This window comes from Dama dama, chromosome 20 (assembly GCF_033118175.1).
Source record: "Dama dama isolate Ldn47 chromosome 20, ASM3311817v1, whole genome shotgun sequence".
Lineage (NCBI taxonomy): Eukaryota > Metazoa > Chordata > Mammalia > Artiodactyla > Cervidae > Dama > Dama dama.
Window position 1 is genome coordinate 20,990,447 of NC_083700.1, and position 18,533 is coordinate 21,008,979.

The following is an 18,533-nucleotide window of genomic DNA, read 5'->3' on the forward strand; positions in this document are numbered from 1 at the left end:
TGAGTAGATACTTATAAAGCAGTTTGGACTGTGTCTAGCTTAAAGTGCTCAATGTTTCCTATGATTAGAAAATAAATCTGCGCAATCATTAATTCTCTACTAAAAACATTTCACTGTCCCTGTTGTTGATCAAAGAAAGTTATATCTAATCTGCTTCACACTGCCTCCTGTTTTGGCTGTCGGTACCAGACCATAATCGCCCAGATCGTCTCACACTACCAGTTCTATGGTGGTGGTTTAGTCGCTAAGTCGTGTCCGACTCCTTGCGACCCCATTGACAGTAGTCCACATGTCTCTCTCCGTGGGATTTCCCAGACAAGAATACTGGAGTGGGTTGCCAGTTCCCTCTCCAGGGGATCTTCCCCAGCCAAGGATTGAACCTAGGTCTCCTGCAGAGATTCAAAACTTACTGAACTTTTATTGCCAGGGACAAAGGTCCTTAAAAGAGGAAAAATCTAGAAAAGACTACAAATCACTAAGTGAACTTTACGCATTAGAGCACCTAAAAAATATTTACAAAACAAATCTTACGCAGAACGGCCAACCAGGCGAATCCGCCACCCAGGGAAGCTTTTTAGTAAAATTGTTTTTCATTGACGTCACACGATCATTGACCTCTAACTCAAAAGAGGCGGGATTAGGGAGACAGCTGGACTTCTTTCTCGCCCACCCTCCTCCACAGGACGGGCTGGCGGCTCAGCGGCCAGCCCGCCCTCTGATAGATTTTGGATTTCATTGGCCAGTTTTCCCGAGGAGGCTGGTTTTGAGGCTGACCCCGCCCTAGAGGTGGGGTCTCTCCGCGGTGGGGGCTGGGGACGGTGGGGGTTGCCGCAGCCGCCATCTTGGATTCCGCGGTAGCGGTGGCGGCGGTACGGCGCCGCGTCTGGGGAGTGGCTCTTCCCTCCCCCTCCCCCCCGGTTCCGTGGCGGCGGCTCCTCCCACTGGGGGGGGGTGGTGCGGCGGCAGTGGCATCTACGGCCATGGCGGCGACTGCTGCTAACCCCGGTAAGGAGACGGAGGACTGGGTTGCCTGTAAAGGAGGAGGGGCTGAAGGGGTTGGCAGCTGGGGAGACCCGGGGCTGAGGGGCCGTAGTTGGGGCGGAGGGCGCCGGGACGCGCGGGGGCGGCTCTGGGGCGGTGGGGGAGGGGAGGAGCCTGGGGGAGGGGCCGGGCCCGGGGGAAACGGGGGAGACCCGAGGTCAGGGAGGGAGCAGGTGGGTGGTAGTTGGGGATTCCTTGCCCGGAGGTCTGTCGGAGCGCCAGTCCGCGCGGGGCTGGCCCGCCTCCACTCCTGTGGCGGCGTTCTGCTGTGCGTTGTGCTCTGTCCACACTGCCCGCTGTGGACCTGCTTGATGCCGAGTTAACTGTGGGCAGAGTGGCTCATTTTACTTTAAAAGTAGTTTGGGCTTATAAACGCTGGACCGCGTTGCCGTTTAGCTGAGATGTTACTTCCAAACGTTTAGATTTTAAAGTTTCAAAATCTTTGAATTTATATTCAGTTTCTTAAAAACAAACAAACCTGTATTCCCCTCCGAGGGGGCTATCCTTTGAAACTTGCGTTTGTTATTAAGAGGTGCCTCTAGTGTCATAAGCTGCTGAAGGCTGAGGTTTGTGTAATGTTTGAGTTTCAGGATAGATCTTGCCAACAGCAAGCATCCGGGACCCCAGGTTGAAATCTTGTTAGGTGGGTCGAGATAGTCCCCAACCTTTAAGTTCAGTTCATGCTGTGTCTCAGTGAACATCTCTTCTTTAGTGAGAGCTTGAACATTAAAAAAAAAAAAAAAAAATTAACCAGTCATGTCTCAGACATAGAATAGGGTGTAGTGCAACAGGTCTGGACAGATCGGGTTTTGAAATTCCTAGTCCCAGTCCTCTTTCCAGTACATTACAGTTATTTCTCCCTGGGAAGTTATTTCATTTTAGGGATCCTAGTTTACTTTGCTGACCTTGGCCATTTCTTAGAAATCTTTATCTTTGATAGCTTAAGAAAAGAAATAAGAGGTGGGGAAGAATAACTTGAAAATACAGTAGTTGGAGGGCTTCACTGCTCTTCCCTTGTTAAAATTTAAATGGATTTTTTTCGTGCCTCTGAAAGGCAGCAGTATTTTGCAATACCCCGGTTTTGCTATTACAATTGAATCACTGTGAAATTTACTGTCTTTCCTACCATGTTTCTGGGAACAGAACTATTTAAAGAAGTTAATTTGCCACATGTCAATATCATATGTTAAAATCTTTTTAGTTTTTTCCTTTTAAAGGAAAAGGCGATAAAGTTAATGGCTAAAATTCCATTGCAGGAAGTGCTGAGTGATGGAATAAAATTGGAAAGATGCTATTATGGCAAACCTGACCTTGAAGTAAAATGACTTATTTGTTAACTAGGGAGTAAATAAACAAGATTTTAAACTAACACATTGCAAAACACTTTTATAACCATAGTCAAGTTGCAAAGCATTTCTCTTATTAAGAGGTGGCAAAGTAAACAAGTTTAGTGCATATGTCAGAAGCTTTTTTTCCAGCAGTGTGGGTGGGGTTGCTTTATTTTGTTTTGTTTTTTAAACAACAGTAACCAGAAGGACAATCTCTTAACCACATTTTCATTAGCTGATCAATATCAGCTTAAATCTGTAAGCGGAAAATAGTATTTATTTACACAGAATGGTTGCTTATGATGGAACAGTTATTTTGTTTATTGCCCTTTGGCAGCCTGCTTCTGCAAATTTTTAGATTTCTTTTTGATGTTGGAGAATTCTCCTATAGCTTCCAAGTTATTGATCCCAAGTTCAACCATGATGTTTAAATTAGAAAGTGCATTTTCTTCCTTCACTTCTCCTTTTGCCCTTTTGTATCAAAAGGAAGAGATCAAGAGTTGTGGACTTTTGGTAGCCTGTTGGATATGAGGGCCATAAATGTAGGGACACAGGGTGGAAATGTTCTGTGCTCAGTGAAAAGATAGTAAATGGCTTTCAGGTCTGAATTCCTTGTTGCATGGTCAAACTTTTTTTTTCTTAGGGTTATTTTAGGGACTAGAGACATCATAGATGTTTCTTTGAGTTTTTTTTACTTTGTCTTTTTGCTAGTTGAGTTTCCCTATGGTTCTTGTTTGGTCTTTCTTCACATATGTCTGCAAAGATTTTTGGTAATAATTATTTAACTCTTCTAAGCTTCCTTTAAGGTAATCCGTAGCATTAATAACAATACTTGATCATTTTAGTTGTGTTCATAGAGTTTGACTTAGAGACTGTTGGTGGCCCTGCAGAGACTTTCAGGGGACCTGGTTCCTTTGCATTTTTTACTATGTATATCTTAAAATGGTGCTGGATCAAAAGAAGAGTGAGATATGGTTTATACTCTACTCTCTGAGTTATGTTGAAGTAATAGTTCTAATGTGGTGGTGCCTTTTTTTTCTCTGTAATTGATAATTTTTCATACTCATTATTTTTTAATATTTCTGTTTACCATTGGGAAGCAGAAGTAAGTGGGTAGGTGGTTCATGAAGTCTTAGGCTATATCTTTCTTGTCTCTGGAATACTAACAATTTTGAGAAACATTTTTTAGATCATGTGACTCGTAATGCATTGGCTAAGGCACTGGTTGGGAACAGATTAGTTATTTGATTTATACTTCAGTATTCAAACCAGAGATGTGAATGAGTTTTTAGTAGTGCAGGTTTTTCCTCCCTTGATTCTGATATTCTCTTTAACAGAGACCTCTTTTTGTGCTATTAGGTACCATTTATTGTGGGTGCAGATTGGGTAGAAGGCAAAGGAAGGAACACATGTTTGGGTTTTTAAGGCTGAATTTAGGAAAACGTTTCCTTTTCACATAGTTTTTAACCTCCTTATCGTTTTAAAGTAAATTAGCTTAATTTTTATCTATTACCTTTACTTACTTTTTTCAGATACTGGCAAAATAGGAGTTTATGCAGTATAAAATTAAGATGCCAAGATACTTAAAAAAAATTATATTCTATTGCAAAAAACTTTTTCAAAAGTGTTTAAATATATTTTACTGATTCAGCAATTGAAAAACAGTTAACATTTTTGTAAAAGAACCTTAACCCATGTACTTTCTGTTTTTAATTTTTTAAAATATTTTTCCTTTTTGTTTAATAGGTTTTACTCAGCTAGTTATTTCTGGTTGTGCCAGGTGTCTGTTACTGCATGTGTGCTTTCTCTAGTTGCAGCAAGCAGAAGCTCATCTTTGTTGTGGTGGCCTCGCTTCCCCCTGCAGTGGCTTCTCTTGTTGTAGAGCATGGGCTTTAGGCACTTGGGCTCAGTAGTTGTGGCCCATGGGCTTAGTTGCACTGTGAGATCTTCCCAGACCAGGGATTGAACCAGTCTCCCCTGCATTGCTAGGCAGACTCTTAACCACTGGACCACTAGGGAAGCCTCCCCACATACTTTTTATGCTATTCGAATTGTGGCACCAAACTGAATCTTTTCTGTTTTCTTAGAAATTAAGAAGTAGATACTGCTGTGTTCTTGGAACTCTAGTTTTCTTGTTTTTGAAATAGTGGTCTCTCACTTTAGTTATTTGCATTCCAGTCCTATTTCTCTACTCATCACTAACAGATGAGAATAATATGTTGTTTTATGGATGCTTTGTGAAAGTCTTTTGTGATGACTTTCTTCTAAGGTATTAACAATGGGGATTTCCACAGTGCCAAGTGATGGTTGATTTTCAAAAAACTAAATTGCAACACTTAAGGAAACTAAACCCCCTTTTCCTTGATTTTACTTAGGCTGTGACTTTGGGGCATGTTTAATTTCAAAACTGGTAAAATTTGAATTCTTTTTTTAAAACTTTTTTTTTAATTATTCATTTATTCGGCTGCACCAGGTCTTAGTTGCAGCATGTGGGATCTAGTTCCCTGACCAGGGATCGAACCTGGGCCCCCTACATTGGGAGCTCAGAGTCTTAACCACTGGGCCAGCAGGGAAGCCCCAAAATTTGAATTCTTGATTGAGGAAACTGTCTTTAAAACCATTGTGGCGCAGCTCATAAAGAATCCGCCTTCAGTGTGGGAGATCTGGGTTCAATCCCTGGGTTGGGAAGATCCCCTGGAGAAGGGAATGACTACTCACACCAGTATTCTGGACTGGAGAATTCCATGGACTGTATAGTCCATGGGGTCGTAAAGAGCCAGACAAGACTGAGTGACTTTCACACACTCACTTTTTTCCCTTCAGGTTGTTTACAATGATTATTTTAAATGTTAATTCCCCTGGTGGTATAGCCTTGTTATAGAGGTGAAAGGGTGACATTTCTGTCAGTGTTATCCAATATTTCTATGGTTGTATAGCTGATTCCCTTTAAATATAACTGAAGGGATATATCTAAAGCTCTTGTGAAATGCAAGACCTGAACTCAGTGGAGTTTCTTTGGGCCCATCATTCACAGACAATGATAGGTCCTGCTTGTAGAGCTATTTGTTCTTAAGAACGCTGCCTAACATGCCATGATGATTTGAATAAGTAGACATTAACGAATGTTGAATTTGGATTCAAGATAACCTCTATCATGGAACTTCCCTGGTGGTCCAGTGGTTAAGACTCCAAGCTTCCAATGTAGGGGGCACAGGTTGGATCCCTGGTCAGGGAACTATGATCTCACTGGCTGTGTGGTGAGGCCAAAAAAAAAAAAAGATAACCCCTATCATTTTACGCATAAGGAAACAAACCTAGAGAAAGGAATGGGCACATTTATTAAACATGTATTAAGTTCTTACTGTATACCAGGCTGTACTTTTCCTGTTTTGTTGGCTATTATGTATGTTAGAAACCATCTCTCTGTTTCCAAATAAATTATCTCAGTTTGCATCTCTTTTCATCATTTCTTTGTTTTGTATTTGCCCCTTCACGTTTTTCTGTAGTTGAGTAGACAAACTAAATTTATTACTTTAACAACTTTTTTAAAAGAAGATTTTTGTTGTGGACCATTTTTAAAGTCTTCATTGAATTTGTGACAATATTGCTTCTGATTATGTTCTGATATTTTGGCCATGAGGCATGTGGGATCTTACCTCCCTAACCAGGGATTGAACCTACACCTCTCGCTTTGGAAAGTAAAGTCTTAACCACTGGATGGCCAGGGAAGTCCCTGATTTCAACAACTTAATTACAATTTAAGTTTCATGAGAGCAGGACCTTTATCTTCCTTGTTCACCACAGTACCCGACTGCTCTCAGGGGTGCCTAGTATGCTGAGTGAATATTGAATAAGTGAATGTTGTAAAACCTGGCATTGGAGATTTATATCTTTATGCACTGTTAACATGAAAATACCTTTGAAAGGATAACACTAATTAAACCATAAGATCATGAATTCATTTATAATAGCTAACATTAATAATTATAGGTCACTTATTCCAAATATATCATCTCTCTTAATCCTCATATATATTATCTCATTTAATCTTTGTAAGAATCCTGTGAGGTATGTATTAATATTCTTGTTTTTAGATCTGGAAACTAAGGCACAGAGCAAATGATTAGTTTGTCTGAAGTCACATAGCTTGTAGGGGTAGAGACAGTTTTCTTGGGGGGGTGAGTAGCGACATTGTGATTGCTGGCAGTCCATCTACAGAAATTTTTTTTATAGGCATTTTAAAATCATTTTTTTAATTAAGGCTTAGTTGTACAATATATAAGTTTCAGGTGTAGAACATAGTGATTCATGGGTTATATTCAATTTATAGTTATTAAGTATTGGTTGTATGCCCTTTGTTGTACTGTAGATCCTTGTAGTTTGTTTTATATGTAGTAGTTTGTACCTCTCAATACCCTACCATTATCTTATCCCTCCCTTCTTCCTTCTCTCTACTTCTACCAGTTTGTTTTCTGTATCTGGGAGTCTGTTTGTTTTTTGTTATATTCACTAGTTTTATTTTTTAGATTCTACAATTAAGTGATATGTACAGTGTTTGTCTTTCTCTGTTTGACTTACGTTACTTAGCATAATACCGTCCAAGTCCATCCATGTTGTTGCAAATGGCAAAACTTCTTTCTTTTTTATGGCTGAGTAGTATTCCTTTGCATGTGCATACCACATCTTCTTTATCCATTTATCTATTGCTGGATGCTTCTGTGCTTCTTAGGTTACTTCTGTATTTCTAATAATGCTGCTGTGAACATTGGGGTGTATGTATCTTTTTGAGTTAATGTTTTCTTTTTCTTTTGGATAAGTACCCAGGAGTGGAATTGCTAGGTCATATGGTAGCTTTATTTTTAGGGTTTTTTTGAGAAACCTCCATACTATTTTCCACTGTGGCTACACCATTTTAGCCACTGTGGAAAATAGTATGAAGTTTCTCATTTCTTTACAGCCTCACCAACATTTATTGTTCGTGGTCTTTACATGGTCAGTATTCTTAACTGCTAAGTTATAAGACTTTCTCCATTGGACTTAAAGTCACTTCCTACAGAAGTGTAGCACAATTGATTCTTCTTAAGGAGGAGGGTGGGGTATTGTCTTTTTTTGTAGATGAAGGTGAAATACCACATTTGGCAGCCAGCATAGCACAGTTGCTTGGATGGAGAGATGAGTGCACAGTGCTGAAAAATTTGCTGGAGAAGTTTTGCAGTTCTTGAAATCTTTTCTGTAACATCCTTTATTCGTAATTGTTTTCAGCTCTTTAAATGACTTTAAGGTTCTTACTGGAATCTTTCTCCTGGTTCTTAATAATCCATAATTGTGCCTTTTTGATGAATTTTTTGAATTTGGCCTCAGAAATAGTGCATTGCTCGCTTTTTCTCACTGACTTCCTTCTTTGTTCCTTAGGCCTGCTCATTTTCTTTCTCTTGTTCATTATGCTTCTCCAAGTCTCACTCTTAGGACTGGAACTCTTAATTGATTAGTTAGTAAGTCAGTCAACTTCCTTCATTTCTGTTTGCCCATCACCTGCCTCAATTAAACATTTATTTGGTAACTACTGTATCTCCTTCCCTTCATTTATCTTTTATGTATTGAAGACTGTCCAAAATGTTTATTCCTGTCTTTTCACATAAGCTTATTTCTTGTATTTTCATCTGTCTAAAAAAAATCTCTTTTTGAATAATCCTTAACATGTTATTTATTATATATATACAGGTATATGGGCTTCCCTAGTGGCTCAGCAGTAAAGAATCTGCCTGCAATGCAGGAGATGCTGGAGACATGAGTTCAATCTCTGGGTCAGGAAGATCCACTGGAGGAGGGCTTGGCAACCTACTCCGGTGTTCTTGCCTAGAGAATCCAATGGACAGAAGAGCCTGGACGTCTACAGTCCATGGGGTCACAAAGAGTTGGACATGACTGAAGTGACTGAGCACTATACAAGTGTATACCTACTCCAGCATTCTTGCCTGGAGAATTCCAGTATTGTTGCCTGGAGAATTCCATGGACAGAGGAGCCTGCAAGGCTACAGTCCGTGGGGTTGCAAAGAGTTGGAGTTGAATGAGTGACTAACACTTTTCCAAGTTTTATGTATGTGTGTGTGTGTGTGTGTATATATGTGTATGTATATATAGATATGTAGTCACCAGTATTTCTTTCAGATTTGCTGCCCTTCCTAACTTTTCTGAATCTTTCATGACTATCACAGTTTTTCCAGTTCCCCAGGCTAAGTAACTAGAAGTGTTTGGATTCTTTTATGTTTTTATCAGATTTGTTATCACATCTTGTTTTTTTTTCCATTTACAAAAAGCATTTTAAGCATGTAAGAATATTAAAGCATGTAAAAGCATTTTAACTATATAGAATATATACTTAAAATATTTATTTTTTAATTAATTTTTATTGGGGTATAGTTGATTTACAATGTTATGTTAGTTTCTGCTGTTCACAGTAAAAGTGTATTTGTTATACATATGTTCACTCTAGTTTAGATTCTTCTCATATAGATCATTACAGAGTATTGAATATAGTTTCCTGTGCTATACAGTAGGTACTTAATAGTTATCTATTTTATATATGTTGTTGTTTATTTTAGTTGCTAGTCCTTTTCAACTCTTTTGCTACCTAATGGACTGTAGCCCATCAGGCTTCTCTGTCCATGGGGTTCTCCAGGCAAGAATGCTGGAGTGGATTGCAATTTCCTTCTCCGGGGGAATCTTCCTGACCAGGGATTGAAGCTGCATCTCTTGTATTGGCAGGTGGATTCTTTACCACTGAGCTGCCAGGGAAGCCCCATTTATTTATATATAGTTCTGTGTATGTGTCAACCCCAGTCTCCCAATTTATCCCTCCCCTCCTTCCCCCTTTGGTAAGCATATGTTTGTTTTTTACATCTGTGACTCTTAAATTTATTTAAACATATATATTAAGTTATTTTAGTAAAAATTTTCCATACATATATTTAAAGACTTGGTTTTACATGATTTGTTATAAAAACAGCAGTACTCTACCCCCTTCTCTGGTGACATCTGTTTTTTTTTTTCTTTCTTTTAACCAAACTTTTAATTTTTTATTAACTGTCTTGGAAATAGAAGATACAAGTTTTTAAACTGAAGAAGCCAGAACAATGAATGAAAACTCAACTACTAAAGACACATTATTACGACATTTCAGAATCAGATACAGAGTATTTTATAAGCTCCAGAGAGGAGAAAATTGATCAGTGAAAAATAATAAGCAATCAGATGGTTTTGCTTCTCTGTATAGTAATCACACTGGAAGATAGATGACAGTGGAGTGGTGCCTTCCAAATTCTGAGGGAAAATAATTTCCAAGTTAGAGTTCCATAGCTAGGCAAACTATCAGTGAAGTGGAAGAAAGATATTTTCGCATACCCAAGGTCTCCTTTATATTCTTTGCCAGGAACTTCCTGGAGGATGAGCCTCTCTGGTAGATGAGAGTATACCAGGAAAGTAGTGGTAGTGTGAGTTGCTTCAGTTGTGTCTGATTCTGTGATCCCATGGACTGTAGTCTGCCAGGCTCCTCTGTCCATGGGACTCTCCAGGCAAGAATACTGGAGTGGATTGCCATTCCCTTCTCCAGGGGATCTTACCAACTCAGGGATCAAACCTGGGTCTCATGTGTTGTAGGCAGATTGTTTTAACCTTTTGAGCTACAGGGAAGACCTATACCAAGAAAGAGGACACACGGAATACAGGGAAGAAACAGTACAATAGGATACATCCCTTTTACATACATTATTCTTAGTTTCCCTGTTTTTAGTTTGGTAACCTCACTTTCAACTTTGCCTGGTGTTCCCCAGGCCAGAGGATCTCTGGTTTAGTTCACACTCTTCCAGAGAATAAATCAATTTTTGACTGGGTTGAGGAGGGGCATTTTCCCTTTTGAAAGAAACAGAGGATCTGGAAATTGACCTACTGCTTAAACAGTTATTGAACTAATCCTTATTTTAGCTTTCATTTGCCCTCCCCTCTACCCTCCCCCAGGAGCACCCAGAGTCGCCAGTTCCTGAGTCTGGGGCATTCTGGTATGTAGATAGAGTTGGTTTTTCCCTTTGCTTTTTCCCTTACTGGTTTAGAATTCAATTCTTATGGGTCTCCCAAAGGTAGTGGTCCCAGCTTCTATAAATTTATTATTCTTTTCTTTCATCCATTTTTTCCCCATTTATATGGTTCTGTATCTTGTGTAAAATTGTTTTTCTCCTTTATGTAATGTATCCTTTATGTAATTTGAGGTGGTGGGGGCAGAAGAGAGTAAAAGTAGGTGTATATACATTTAAAATACTATTCTTATTCAGAAGTTACATAGTTTAAAATTTTGGAGGTTCCTTTACCTTTTCATCCTGCTATCCTAATTTAGGCCTTTTATCACCTCATTTTTGGTTAGTCTAATTTGTTTCTCTGCTTCTATTCAAATTTTAAATCTGTCAGATTGATCTTTTAATTTATATTGTCACTCTTAACTTAAAGGTATGTTTTGTCTTTCAGTTGCTTATTATTATTTTTTTTCATTTATTTTTATTAGTTGGAGGCTAATTACTTTACAATATTGTAGTGGGTTTTGTCAGTTGCTTATTGAATCAGATTTAAGATTTCATCTTGACCTTCAAGGCCTTCTCACAGTTGGGTAGCAGTTGACATGTTATATTTTCTGCCGAATACAGATTTTGTGCTTCTTCATAGGCCTGTTTCCCTACAGCTCCTCACAGCTGTTTTCATACCCCCCACCCCCATTATGATTTGCTCATCTTCTTTTGTGTATATGGGATGCCTTTTTCCTCTTCTTCACTTTTTCTGAGGTCCAGCGTGACCTGCCTTTCTGAAACTTCCTGGCTGGCTGGTTGGCAGCTTTGTTTCTTTTAGTTTTTCCTTCCTGTTGAGTATCTTCTCTGTGCTAGGGACTGTGTCAGACTTTAAACCACCTCAATTATCTTTTCTTTCTCTAAATTTCTCCAACTCTTAGATCCCATTTAAACCTATTATTGAAAGTATGGAATTTATTTTTTAAGGGAAAATTTTGTTTTTTCTTAAGAAAGTTACATATACTAACTTTAAAATTTATAGGGTGAAATAGAAAAAGTTAATAGCGATAATATATAAAATAAACTCAGCCTTATTAATAATAGAGAAATCCACATCAAACCAACAATGATAATTATTTTATGCCTAGAAAATTAGTAAAACTTTGAAGGATTGCCAAGATCCAGTGCTTTTGGAGCTATGGATAATTTATACCGTTGGTGAAGTTCTTAATTGGAATGACCGAAATGACAACCCACTCCAGTACTCTTGCCTGGAAAATTCCATGGATGGAGGAGCCTGGTAGGCTACAGCCCATGGGGTCACAAAGAGTTGGACACGACTGAGCAATTTCACTGGTTCAGTGGTCTTGGAGAGTAATGGGCAAAGTTTTAAATGTGCTTCTTTAGATTCAGAAAATCATTTTCAGAAATTTTTTGTTGTAGGTAATCTTGGCATATGTGCTTAAAAATATACAAGGATATTTGATGAAACATTATTTATGATAGTGATAGTTTGAATGTCATAAATATGTGGGTGTGTATGTGTGTTAGTCGCTCAGTCGTGTCCAACTCTTTGCAACCCCAAGGACTGTAGCCCACCAGGTTCTTCTCCAGGCAAGAGTACTGGAGTGGGTTGCTGTTTCCTTCTCCAGTCATAAATATATGTTCTGTGAAATACTGTGTAACTGTTAAAACAGAATGAACTAACAGTATTTATTGATGTGACATACCTTCTGGAATACATTGTTAATTGGAAAATAAAAGTTTCAGAATAAATATGATATGGTTCTTTTCCCTTTGTTATGTAAAAATTGCTAAAACTCTGTAATATATAGTGTAAAGAAAAGATCTGGAAGGATTCATAACAAAATGTTAACAGCAATTTCCCGTGGCAGAAATTGGGGTGTATGTACAAAAGACTTTACTTTTGACAGTTTGTTTTTGTATTGTTTGAATATTTTTAGAGACTTCTACATCTTATTTTCTGTATACCCCTATTTTAATACATTACTTTTGTAATGTAAAAATTAGTAATGGCCAAATCAGTTAGCCTTTTTAGTGTTTGATGTATTTTTACAAAGCTAGTATTTAAGGAGTACTTACAGTGTGTTAGGCACTGGTCACATTTAGTATCTAATCTTCCCCGAAGGTAGGTACTGTTATAGCTGCATTTTACAGATAAACCCTGAGAGATTAAATAATTTGCCCAAGGTCATACATGTAGTAAGTGGTAAGCCTAGGATTGGAATCTAGATTTCTATCACTTTAGAGTTTGAGCTCTGTTTTTTGAGATTTTCAGTGCATGCCACACACATAGGTACATGCACATAAATTTTCTTTTTAAAAAAATTGAGATGCATTTTCTGATTATAAGAGTAATATATGTCTAATGTAAAAGATAAAACAAAATGGTTATGTAGAAAATCAAATATAGAAGTCTCTAAATGCCATTCCAGAGATAACCACTGTTAATAGGTTATTGTGTAACATTTGCTCGCTCCATTCTAGCCGTGAGGTCATCCACACTATTTCTAGAATTTAACAGGCGTACTCTCACCTTCAGGCGTCTGCACTCTGCCTAGAATGCATTTCCCCCAGATACCTGCATGGTTTATTCCCTTACCTTCTTCTGACCTTTCCGTAAATGCTGCTTTTTCAGTGAGGTCTTCCCTATCTAAAATTGCTTGAACTTTATATACATCTGAGTTGACTCCTCTAGTTTATTTTTTTCTATATTTATCACTATATAACATATTGTTAGATCAAACCAAGTGAAATTGCTATTTATCCATTTCTTATCTATAAAATGTCAGCCCAGTTTATATTTTGTTTCTTGATTTATCTTGCTCTTCTACTAGCATGCAGAATTCATAAGAGTTAGGATATTTGTCTCTTCTATTTCTTGTTTTATCTCTAGCGCTGGCAACAGTGCCTGACATAGTAAGCATGCCATAAATTTTAAATGAATTCTTCCAGGCTTTTGATATGCATATAAGCTTATTGTATATAATTTTCTGTAGCTTATATTTCCATTTTTCCATAGTCATATGTGGTGAATAGCTTTCCCTTTCAGTGATATAGATCCACCTCAAACATTTTTTATATATTAAAATTTTTTTATTATGGGAAAATACATATAAAATTTGCCTTTTTAATTTTAAAAGAAATTTATATAGTTGAAGTATAGTTAAATTACAATGTTGTGTTAATTACTGCTATACAGGAAAGTGACCCAGTTATACATACATATATATTCTTTGTTTTAAAATTTTTTATTTATTTGTTTTGGCCATGCTTGGTCTTAGTTGCAGAACATGGGATCTTTGATCTTTAGTTGCAGCATGTGAACTCTCAGTTGCAGCATGTGGGATCTAGTTCCCTGGCCAGGGATCAAACCCTGACCCCTTGCATTGAAACCATGGAGTCTTAGCCACTGGACCACCAGGGAAGTCCCTCTTTTTTATATTTTTTTAAAACTATTTTTAAGTGTATAGTTTAGTGGTATTAGTATAGTCATGTTGTTGTATAGTCATTATCATTCTCCACCTGAAGAACTTTTTCATCTTATAAAAATAAAAACTCTAGCTATTAAACAATAACTCCCTGTTCCACAATTCCTCCAGTCCATGCCACAATTCTACACTCTATGAATCTGATTATTCTACACAGGTACCTTATATAAAGCAGAATCCTGTAGTGCGTATCATTTTGTGAGTGATTTATTTCACTTAGCATAATATTTTCAAGATTCAACCATATTGTAGCATATTGTAGAATTTTCTTCTTTTCAAAGGCTGAATAGTATTCCATTGGATGTATATGCTGCATTTTAAAAAATCCATTCATCTTGATCAACACTGGGTTGCTGCTTCTTTTTGGCTATTGTGACTAATGCCGCTTTGAGCATTGGTGTTGTACAACTGTCTCTTCAAGCTTCTGCTTTCACTTCTTTTTGTATACACTCAGAAGTGAAATTGCTGGATTATATAGTAATTCTGTTTTTAATTTTTTGAGGTATCTCTATTCTATTCTCAATAGTGATTGTAGGTTTTACATTCCTACAGTGTACAAGAGTTTCAATCCTGCACATCCTTGTTAACACTTACTATTTTTTTGGCCATTTGTGTATTTCCTTTGGAGAAATGTCTATTCAAGTTCTTTTGTTTATTTACTTTTTATTCAAATTCTTTGTCCATTTTTAAATTAGGTGGTACTTTTTTGTTGTTGAGTAGAAGGAGTTCTTTATGTATTCTGGATATTAATCCCATGTCACATAAATGATTCACAAATGTTTCCTCTCATTTTGTGGGTTGCCTTTTTACTTTGTTGACAGTGTTCTTTGATGCACAGAAGTTGCTAATTTTGATGAAGTCCAGTTTATCACTTTTTACTTTTGTTGCTTGTGCTCTTTATATATCCAAGAAATTACCAAACCCAGTGTCATGAAGCTTTATCCTATGTTTTCTTGTGTGAATTTCATAGTTTTAGCTCTTACATTTAGATCTTTGATCCACTTTGAGTTAATTTTTGTATATGAGTAAGGAAGGATACAACTTCAGTTTTTTTTCAACTTCTTTTTTTTAACATGTGGATGTTCAGATTTCCAAGAACCATTTGTTGAAAAGATAGCCTTTCCCCAATGAATGGTCATGGGACCCTTGTTGAAAATCATTTGATCATATATATGAGGATTTATTTTGGAGCTCTGTATTCTATTCCATTGGTCTGCATGTCTTTATATCAGTGCTACACTGTTTTGATTATGATAGCTTTGTGCCGTATCATCATTTTAATGATATTTGAGTACTCTCTTTATCCAGTATTGAAGGCAGTTACAATCCTTGGGCTTGTAATAAAAGACATGAATAAAAGAGGTTTTGTATTTTGAGTTTAGGTGCAGTTTATTATCAATACAATTTGGAGGTGGATTTTAGGAATAATAAGTAAAATTTAAAAAAAAAACGTATCCAAAGTGGTTCATATTTATACAATGAAGGAATATGATGAATTATTGTTACCAGTATTTTTTTTGAGCATTTTATTATCTATTCAACTTATAATGCTGCTTTTATTATTTCTGTTTTCCTCACTCATGTTTTCAATGACTTAGTTTTATATTATTTCTTCTATTTCAGGAAAGGAAGTCACAGTCAGAAGTGACTTTTCTATAAATCTGTGAGATTGTGTTGACTGATTGAAATATTTACTAGTTGTTGTTTTTTTTGTAAGTTGTATCAAATGGTGATTTTAATAAAAGGTGCTTGAATTCAGTACACTAAGAATACTGCTTAACTGTGCTACACTTGACATCACACTAAGTTCCTCTTCCATTTAAAAGGAGCTAATCTTAGAAAATTAAATCCAGAGTATTTTGAAAGAATCACGTATCATTATTGTATTAGTTCCTCAGGCCTGTAGTGACGAATTATCACAAGCTGGAGGGCTTAAAACAACAGAAATGTATTCTCTTGCATCTCTGGAGGCTCTGAGTATGTAATGAAGGTGTTGGTAGATGTGGTTTTCTCTCTTCTGGCTTCTGGACGCATCACCCAGTCTCTGTCTCTGTATCTGAGTGTCCCTCCCCTTGCTTTTGGAAAGGTATCAGTCACTGGATTTAGAAACCATCCTAATCCAGCATGACCTCAATTTTCACTAATTATGTCTTCACAGACCCCATTTCCAAATAAGATCACATTCTGAGTCTCTGTGGACATGCATTTTTTACATTCTTCCGCCCACAATTTATTGAGCAAGATTTATTCCAGGAATTCAAGCATCGGTCAACCTGAGAAAACCTGTCCGTGTCATTATCAAACTAAAGGAAAAGAAAAATGATTGTATTAATAATACTTTACAAAAAAATTTGTTTCTGATTTTTAAAGAATCCATTCCACTGCAATAAGCAACCAACGCATTGCAATTAGAGAGTAGCTTCCACTGTCTGCAACTAGAGCAAAGCCCACACAGCAATGAAGACCCAGCACGGCCAGAATAAATAAATGAAGAAAGAAAACTATTTTGGAAAGAAGATCCATTATAGGAGCTTCCAATAATGTTAAGATGTTAATGTTATAATGTTAAGATGTCAGTTCTAAGTTAATGTTTAGTCAGTGCAATTCCAATGAAACAACCCAACTTTTTAAAAAAAATGAATTAAAAAGATTCTTAACTTTTTTTTTTTAACATGGACTTCTACGACTGGTGAAATCTGTTGAAGCCCTTCAACCTCATTGGATCATTGTAGAAATAAATGAGAGGCACACAAGTTGCTCAGCACAGTGCCTAACACACAGTGAGGTCTTAGAAAAAAATCAGTAATTACCCATGCACTCACTGTAAAACCAGGAGTAATACTTTTACTTTGAGGCTTCAAAAGTTCTTGTCACACTTTTGTGTTGCACCCAATCCAGAATATTAGTAAAAACCTCCCCTGGTCTGGGCCAAGTTGGAGCCCCTAGAGAGGAGTGGAAAGACACAGGCACGTGGGAGGAAATGTTGGTGAGCTGGTGGTGCAGGGCCCCAGGCCCCAGGCTCACCCCGAGGTGTGGCTTGCTCTCCCTGTTGAGCCTTAGAATGTTAGTGCATAAAATAACACTATATAGTATTATGAAAAAATCAATTTTATTAAAAATAGTTATCAAAATAGGAGAAATTACAAGTTTGTAATGCAGTAATTAATGTTTGTTTATTAACACAATAATATGTAGTGACAAGCCTAATACTATACTCTCAAAATAGTATTGAATGTAACAATTCTGGATGTTTGTATTAACTATCATGTGATATGAAAATATCTGATTTCTGTTGATGACAAAGTCACAGGTAACTGCTGAAACGACTATGTTTTACCTTACTTTCATGATTGAAGGAAATGCTTAATTTCAGTTAATGATTAATGAGAATAAAACTTTTCTCCATCCAAGTTTTAAGAGTAGGTTTTATCCACTGACCCACAGATCAAGAGCCCTTGCAATAATGCAGTAAATGAAGAAAACTAAATAGTGTATAAGTGTATAAAACTAAATATTTAATAAGGAAAGGTAAAATAATCATTCCTTGCAGATGTGGTTATGTATTAAGAAAATCCAGTAAACTAAATGCTTTTAGAGAATTAAAGTTATTTGAGTACATAAACACACTGAAGTCAGTAGCTTTCTTTTATTCTAGCAATAACCAGTTAGAGGTTATAATGGAAAAGATTTTATTCCAAGATATAATAGTATTAAGAGCTATAAAATACTTAAAAATAAGACGTATGTGAGGCAAACTGTAAAATTTTATCAAAGGGCATTAGGAAATGTCTAAATAAATGTAAGATTTACCATATTCCTGGATGATGAAATGAAGTACCATACTACTATTCCTTCAAAGTTCTTATATAAATTAATGTAATTTAGTTAACCTTAAGAGTTTTTTGTTATTAGAACGTTACTTAAATTTTAAATTTCAAAAGGAAGATGAAGTATATGACATTAAAATGTTTTAAAAACTTCTAAACTTTTTTTGAGATGATTTTAGATTCATATTCAGTTATGAGAAGTAATACAGAGATCCCCTACCCTTAAGCCAGTTTCCCCCAGTGGTTGTATCTTGCAAAACTATAGTATAATATCATGAACAGGATATTTACATTGGTACAGTCAAGATACAGAATATTTCTGTCATCATAAGGGTCCCTTGTGGTACCCTTTTAAAGCAGTATCCGCTTTCCTTGTACTTCTACCCTCTCCTCAATCCCCAGCAGCTACTAACCTGTTTTCTATTTCTGTAATTTTGCTATTTCAAGACTGTTCTATAAATGGAATTGTACAGTATGTACAGTTTCTCCGGTCTTTGAGTATTACAAATAGACGTGTATAAACATTTGGATACAGGTTTTTCTATAAATACAAATCTTCACTTTTCTGGGATAAATACCTGCAAGGGCAGTGGTGGACTGTATGTTGATTGCATGTTTAGTTTTTAAAGAAACTACCAAACTATTTCCCAGAGTGGCTGTACTATGTTATATTCTTACCAGCAGTATATAGTGATCTTTTTTGGTATCTTTCCTATTTTTTTAATTAGTATTATTTTTAGTCATTTTAATAGGTATGTTTTAGATCTCATTGTGGCT

At 36.7% G+C, this 18,533-nt stretch overlaps 1 protein-coding gene across 3 annotated transcripts in view; it reads left to right on the top strand.

Moving 5' to 3' along the window:
- Nucleotides 1-841: 841 nt before the first annotated feature.
- ARNT (aryl hydrocarbon receptor nuclear translocator) overlaps nt 842-18,533 on the top strand; it is a 67,384-nt gene continuing 49,692 nt past the window's right edge. For 2 of the 3 annotated variants that reach the window (XR_009689032.1, XM_061120889.1), the window contains exon 1: nt 842-1,005. Coding sequence is in view for 1 of the 3 variants with exons in the window: in XM_061120889.1 (XP_060976872.1) it covers nt 981-1,005 (25 nt within the window). In the remaining 2 variants the exon portion in view is untranslated. The remainder of the gene's footprint in view (nt 1,006-18,533) is intronic. The other variant, XM_061120890.1, reaches the window with a different exon arrangement.